The 6847-nt window shown below is 66.4% G+C and overlaps 1 protein-coding gene across 1 annotated transcript; it reads left to right on the forward strand.

Annotated features, from left to right (window-relative positions):
* Positions 1–3: 3 nt before the first annotated feature.
* LOC127028950 (signal-induced proliferation-associated 1-like protein 3) lies at positions 4–6570 on the forward strand (the record flags this gene model as incomplete). The annotated part of the gene is made up of 13 exons (XM_050914610.1): positions 4–233; positions 1064–1312; positions 1502–1651; positions 1777–1904; positions 2018–2127; positions 2245–2684; positions 2808–2984; positions 3698–3860; positions 3970–4165; positions 4257–4403; positions 4540–4600; positions 6131–6311; positions 6421–6570. Coding segments are annotated over 13 exons (2382 nt in total), but the record flags the coding sequence as incomplete, so codon positions are not given.
* Positions 6571–6847: the final 277 nt, after the last annotated feature.

Here is a 6847-nt window from a genome sequence, read left to right on the forward strand (position 1 = left end):
AGGAACGGGTTGGGCCAGCTGGGTTTTCACGTCAAGTACGACGGCACGGTGGCCGAGGTGGAAGATTACGGTTTCGCCTGGCAAGCCGGCTTACGCCAAGGTAGCCGCTTGGTGGAGATCTGCAAAGTGGCCGTGGTGACGCTGAGCCACGAGCAGATGATCGACCTCCTGCGGACTTCGGTCACGGTTAAGGTCGTCATCATCCCGCCCCACGAGGACGGAGCCCCTCGGAGGTAGGTGCTGCCAGGAGGAGGAGGAGGAGGAGGAGGAGGAAGGACGCGGGGAAGCCGCCATCACCATGCCCCCCCCCTCCTCTGCGAGCCCCGTTTTTCTCCCTAAGCTTTTGAAGGCAAAGCCCCCCGCCGAGGCTTTGGTGCGGCGGGGAGCAGACCTCACCGGCGGTGACCTTCCCCGTCCCTGGCGCGGGCTTGCAAAACCTAATTAAAGCTAATTAACGATGGGCGGAGCCTCCAGGCTTTGGAGAACGTCCCCTTTCTGTCGCTGAATGCGACGCCCCGGCCCCTTCGCGGGCTTCGGAGCTTTCCTCAGGGAAAGCCGGCCGCAGGCCCCCCCTTTCCCGGCAGGTTTTTGGCGGGGCAGGGGAGGGTGTTTTTTCGGTTGGGGCGTCCTGTTTTTCCCCTGTGCGCGGCTAAATCGGTCGCGTCCGCGTGCCAGGCAGGGAGGCGAGACCACCGATACGATTAATTAATCGTTAAATAGTAATTAAATAGCCGGGAAGGGCGTTGCTTTGCCGGGGTTTGCCTAAAGCCCTGCCAAGCGCCGGTTTCGGTGGCGCCGGCCGGCTTCGTGTGCCGGAAGCACCGATCGCCACCGGCTTCGTGTGCCGTAAGCGCCGATCGCCACCGGTTTCGTGTGCCATAAGCGCCGATCGCCGCCGGCTTCGTGCCGTAAGCGCCGATCGCCACCGGTTTCGTGTGCCATAAGCGCCGATCGCCGCCGGCTTCGTGTGCCGTAAGCGCCGATCGCCACCGGTTTCGTGTGCCATAAGCGCCGATTGCCGCCGGCTTCGCGCCGTAAGCGCCGATCGCCGCCGGCTTCGCAGGGGCTGGGCTGAGTCCTTGGAGATGAGCAGCGCGGAGCCGAAGGGAGAGTCGGAGAATTTACCATCCGGCTACCGCCCGCCGTACCGGAGCAACGCCGGCTGGCAGTGGAGCGGACCGGCTTCGCACAACACGACGCCGGCGGCGAAATGGACCGAGCCGCTGCCCCTCGGCCACGGCCAGGCCATCGGTCGGTCGGCCAAGCAACCCGCCGTGCCGTACCGGGAACCGCAGCCCCTGCACGGCAAGAGGTGAGCTGCCGGGACGGGGGCGAGGAGAGCGGGCGAACGCGGCCCGGCTCCGCTTTGTGGCAAGGAGTGATTCCTCAGCGCACTGCCTGTTTGCCGGCAGCTGCCGGTTCTGCCCGCTCCGGCAGCGCGGGCAGGAGCGAGGACAGCCCCTTATTTCCCGCTTTTCCCTACGCGTATCCGCCGAGCCAGGCCGGTCAGCTTTCCCGAAACTCCCCATCCCACCTCCTCCTCGCCGGCGGGAGCGGAGAGGACGCAACCGTACCGGCAACCGTCGGGCAGCTTCTCCGCGCCGGGCAGCGCCGGCACAGCCTACGCTCGCTATAAACCCTCTCCGGAGAGGTGGGTGAGCGCCGCGGGGAATCCTCCGGGGTCCCACGGTCGCAAATTGGGGAGAAACGTCGGCGTTTTGGGGTGGGAACTTGACCCGTCGTCGTCGTCCCCCCACACACCTTTTCCCTTGGCAGGTACGTCGCCTCGCAACGACCGCCGTTGCCCTTCGAGCCTCACGCCGGCCACGACGGCCCCTCCAGCGGCGACTCCTCATCCGGGGGGCTCAGTAGCCACGAGAGCACCATGGAACGGCACAAACCGGGTACGGAAAGGCGGGCAGAGGCCGGCGACGCCCGGCTGTCGCCACCCCGAAGGACGTTTGGGGGTCAAGGGCGGTTTCTCCGGTGACGCCGGAGGGTTGGGGACTCGTTGCAGAGCCGTTGTGGCACGTGCCGGCGCAATCCAGGTTGCCAGGGAGCGGCGGAGGCAAGCGATCCGGCAGACAGGAACCGACGGGCAAAGATTCTCCCAACCGGCACTCCAAGGTAAGTCGCTCTTTGCCGCGACATCCCCGGAAACTCCGGAGTTTCCTTACGGAGACTTGGAGAGCAACGCGGTTGAGCCGGGGTGACGGGCAAGGGGAACCGCGGTTATCCCGGCAGAGCGACGCGCAGTACTCGAGCCACTCCAGCAGCAACACGCTCTCCAGCAACGCTTCCAGCAACCACAGCGACGAACGTTGGTTCGACGTTCCCGATCCCGTCGAAACCGAACCCGATCCCTTCTCCAAAGGCGGTTCCAGCGACAGCGGCATCGATACCGCGCTCTACCCCTGCAGCACCGCCGGTGCCGGTGCCGGCAGCGCCGGCGGGATCGGTCCCAAACCCCCCCGGCCAACATCTCAGAGGGACAAGGTTCCCAAAACCCCGTCGGCGTCCTACGCCGCTTCGCAAGATGACGGCGTCCGTTCCGGCGACAAGAAGAGGGAACCGTCCCCCACCCACGGCGCCGGCAGCCACGGGAAAAGCTACCGGCACAAAACGGGGACCCCCGCGACCTCGGGGACCCCCGGCAGCAGCCCCGACCCCTTCAAACAGCCCAGGTGAGCGCGCCCCCCCCCCAGGGGACGATGCTGCGTCCCCAAGGAGGACCCCAACTTTTAGTGGGGTGCCGATGCCCGCGCCCCGTTTTTTTTTTGAACCCCGTTTTTGGTCTTTCCCGGCAGCTCGAGCTCGCGGCTGGCTTATCCCGGCTACAAAACCCCCTCGACCGAACCCCCCCGGCCCCCCGCCGCTTCCCAGCTTTCCGCTTCCGTCCCCAAATCCTTCTTCTCCAAGCAGACGGTCAGGAACAAACACGCCGCGGGCTGGAAACGCGCCGACGAAGCCCCGGACCCCAAAAAGTAAGGGCCTGGGGGAGGGGGGGGGGGGGGCTGTGGGACCCCCAAAAGTAGGTGCTGGGAGGGGGGTCGAGGCTGTGGGACCCCCAAAAAGTAGGTGCTGGGGGGTCGAGGCTGCAGGACCCCCAAAAGTAGGTCCTGGGGGGGGGGGTCGAGGCTGCGGGACCCCCAAAACTAAGTGTTGGGGGGGGGTGTCGAGGCTGTGGGACCCCAAAAGTAGGTGCTGGGGAGGGTTGAGCCTGTGGGACCCCCAAAACTAAGTGTTGGGGGGGGGTGTCGAGGCTGTGGGACCCCAAAAGTAGGTGCTGGGGGGGGTCGAGGCAGTGGGACCCCCAAAAGTAGGTGCTGGGGGGGGGGTGAGGCTGCAGGACCCCCAAAAGTAGGTGCTGGGTGGGGTCAAGGCAGTGGGACCCCCAAAACTAAGTACTGGAGGCGGGGGGAGGAGTCAAGGCTATGAGACCCCAAAAAGTAAGTACTGGGGGGGGGCATTGAGGCTGTGGGACCCCCAAAAAGTAACTGGGGGGGGGTTTGAGGCCGTGGGACCCCTCCCAGGGACCTCTGTGGCTCTTTGAGGGCGGGTGCAGAGCCTTGGACACCCCAAAAAGGATCATGCTGGCATCCTGGCGGGGGGGGGGGGGGGGGGGGGGGGGGGGGGGGGGTGAGAAGTGGGGTGCACTGTCTTAACCCCCCCACTGCCCCCCCAAAACTCGTGCCAGGCAGGTGGACGCCAACACCAAGAACGTTTTCGGGCAGCCGCGGCTGCGGGCCTCGCTGCGGGACCTGCGCTCCCCCCGCAAGAGCTACAAGTCCACCATCGAGGACGACCTCAAGAAGCTCATCATCATGGACAGCGCCGCGCCGGAACCGGAACGAGCCGGGGTGAGCCGGGCTCCGTGCCGGCACGGAGAGGAGGGTGCGGGTGTCCTCTCCGGGGGGGGGGGTCACCCCGCTTTGGTTTTATTTTTTTTTTTTTTTCTCTTTGCCCCAGTCCCCGCAGAAAGGGCTCCAGCGGACTCTGTCGGATGAAAGCCTTTGCGGCGGGCGGCGGGACGCCGGTTACGCCGTCGGCGCGACGGCGGCGTTAGACACCGACGTCCTTTTTACCAGCGCCTACCCTTCCAGCACCCTGCCCAACCGCCGGCAGCACCCCCCCGCCGCCAACGGCAGCCTCCCCGAGAAGAAATGTAAGTGAAAAAGGGGGTACAGGGGGGTGTTTATTTTGGGGGGGGGGGGGGGTGTTTGTGGCTCACCCTGATGGCACCTCTGTCACCGCAGCCACCATCTCCGCCTCCGAACTGTCCCTGGCCGAGGCGCGGGACAAACCCCCCCAGCGCCGAATCGATCCCGGCATGATGCCGTTGCCGGATACGGCGGCCGGGTTGGAGTGGTCCAGCCTGGTGAACGCCGCCAAAGCCTACGAAGGTAAGGCTGCCCCCCCCAAAAAAAAAGCCTCTCTGTGTGTGTGTATCCCCCCTGCGCCCCCCCCCCTTTTTTTTTTTGGGGGTGCAACGAGGTGGGGGGGTGCAGGCGGGTGCTGAGGCGGCGGCTGCCTTCGCAGTGCAGAGAGCCGTCTCCCTCTTCTCCCTCACCGACTCGGCGCTGAGCCCCGACCCCCCCGCGCTCCCCGAGAGGCAGCCGACGGCACGGGGGGCTCCCCCCTCAGGTACGGGGGGCTGGGGGGGGGGGGGGGGGCCACCCTGGGGACCCCAGGGTCGTGTGTGTCCTCAGTGATGGGGGGCACCCTGGGGACCCCAGGGGTGTGTGTGTGTGTGGGGGGGTGTCCCCTCAATGATGGGGGGGCCACCCTGGGGACCCCAGGGGTGTGTGTGGGGGGGGGGGGGTGTCCCCTCAATGATGGGGGGGCCACCCTGGGGACCCCAGGATCGTGTGTGTGTCCCCTCAATTATGGGGGGCCACCCTGGGGACCCTGGGGTCGTGTGTGTGTGTGTGTGTCCCCTCAATTATGGGGGGCCACCCTGGGGACCCCAGGGTCGTGTGTGTGTCCCCTCAATTATGGGGGGGCCACCCTGGGGACCCCAGGGGTGGGTGGGTGTGTCCCCTCAATTATGGGGGGGCCACCCTGGGGACCCCAGGGTTGTGTGGGGGTGTGTGTGTGTCCCCTCAATTATGGGGGGGCCACCCTGGGGACCCCAGGGTTGTGTGTGTGTGTCCCCTCAATTATGGGGGGGCCACCCTGGGGACCTCAGGGTCGTGTGGGGGTGTGTGTGTGTCCCCTCAATTATGGGGGGGCCACCCTGGGGACGCCGGGATCATGTGTGTGTCCATGTCCCCTCAATTATGGGGGGCCACCCTGGGGACGCCGGGGTCGTGTGTGTGTGTGTCCGTGTCCCCTCAATTATGGGGGGGCCACCCTGGGGACCCCAGGATCGTGTGTGTGTGTGTCACCCCTCAATTATGGGGGGCCACTCTGGGGACCCCGGGATCGTGTGTGTGTGTGTCACCCCTCAATTATGGGGGGCACCCTGGGGACCCCAGGGGTGTGTGGGGGGGTGTGTGTGTCCCCTCAATGATGGGGGGGCCACCCTGGGGACCCCAGGATCGTGTGTGTGTCCCCTCAATTATGGGGGGCCACCCTGGGGACCCCAGGGTCATGTGTGTGTGTGTGTGTGTGTGTGTGTGTCCCTTCAATTATGGGGGGGCCACCCTGGGGACCCCAGGATCGTGTGTGTGTGTGTCGCCCCTCAATTATGGGGGGCCACCCTGGGGACCTCGGGGGGGGTGTGTGTGTGTGTGTGTCCCTTAAATTATGGGGGGGGCCACCCTGGGGACCCCAGGGTTGTGTGTGTGTGTCCCCTCAATGATGGGGGGGACACCCTGGGGACCCCAGGATTGTGTGTGTGTGTGTGTCCCCTCAATGATGGGGGGGCCACCCTGGGGACCCCGGGATTGTGTGTGTGTCCCCTCAATGATGGGGGGGCCACCCTGGGGACCCCAGGATCGTGTGTCCCCTCAATGATGGGGGGGCCACCCTGGGGACCCCAGGATCATGTGTGTGTGTCCCCTCAATGATGGGGGGGCCACCCTGGGGACCCCAGGATCGTGTGTCCCCTCAATTATGGGGGGGCCACCCTGGGTGTGTGTGTGTGTGTGTGTCTCTCAGTTATGGGGGGCCACCTTGGGGACCCCAGGGTCCTGTCACCCCTTTGGCTACGGGGGGAGACGGGGACACACAACACTTTGGGGTCCCTAGGGGCCCCCCCCAAACGCTGTCCGTCTGTCCCCCGCAGCCAAGCCCCCCCCCTGGACCTGCCGGGGAAGGTGTCCCAGCTGGAAGCCATGTTGAAACAGCTCCACAGCGACCTGCAGAAGGTAAGGGGCTGGAGAGGGGAGGGGGGGGCTCAGGGAGCGGGGTGTCCCCCCCCTACCCCAGCACAGGGGTGTCACTGTGTGTCCCCCCCCTTGTCCCCAATCCCCCCAGGAGAAGCAGGACAAGGTGGTGCTGCAGGCGGAGGTGGCCAACCTGCGGCAGAACAACCGCCGGCTGCAGGAGGAATCGCACTCGGCCGCCCGGCAGCTCCGCCGCTTCGCCCGCATCTTCTCCGGCGCCGTCGAGAAGGAGGAGCTGTGAGCGAAAGGGGAGGGGGGGGGGGCTACCGACACCCCCCCTGGGGCTACCGACACCCCCCTCGGGGCTACTAACCCCCCCCCCCTCCCTGCCCTGGGGGGCCAGCAGCCTCCCGGGCCGGCTGGGATGTCCCGATGGGACCAGGAGCGTCCATACGGGACTGAGGGCGTCCATACGGGACTGAGGGCGTCCATACGGGACTGAGGGCATCCATACGGGACTGAGGGCGTCCATACGGAGCCACAAGCCTCCAGCTGGGGCCGCAAGCATCCATATGGGA

This window comes from Gymnogyps californianus, unplaced genomic scaffold, assembly GCF_018139145.2.
Source record: "Gymnogyps californianus isolate 813 unplaced genomic scaffold, ASM1813914v2 HiC_scaffold_501, whole genome shotgun sequence".
Taxonomy (NCBI): domain Eukaryota; kingdom Metazoa; phylum Chordata; class Aves; order Accipitriformes; family Cathartidae; genus Gymnogyps; species Gymnogyps californianus.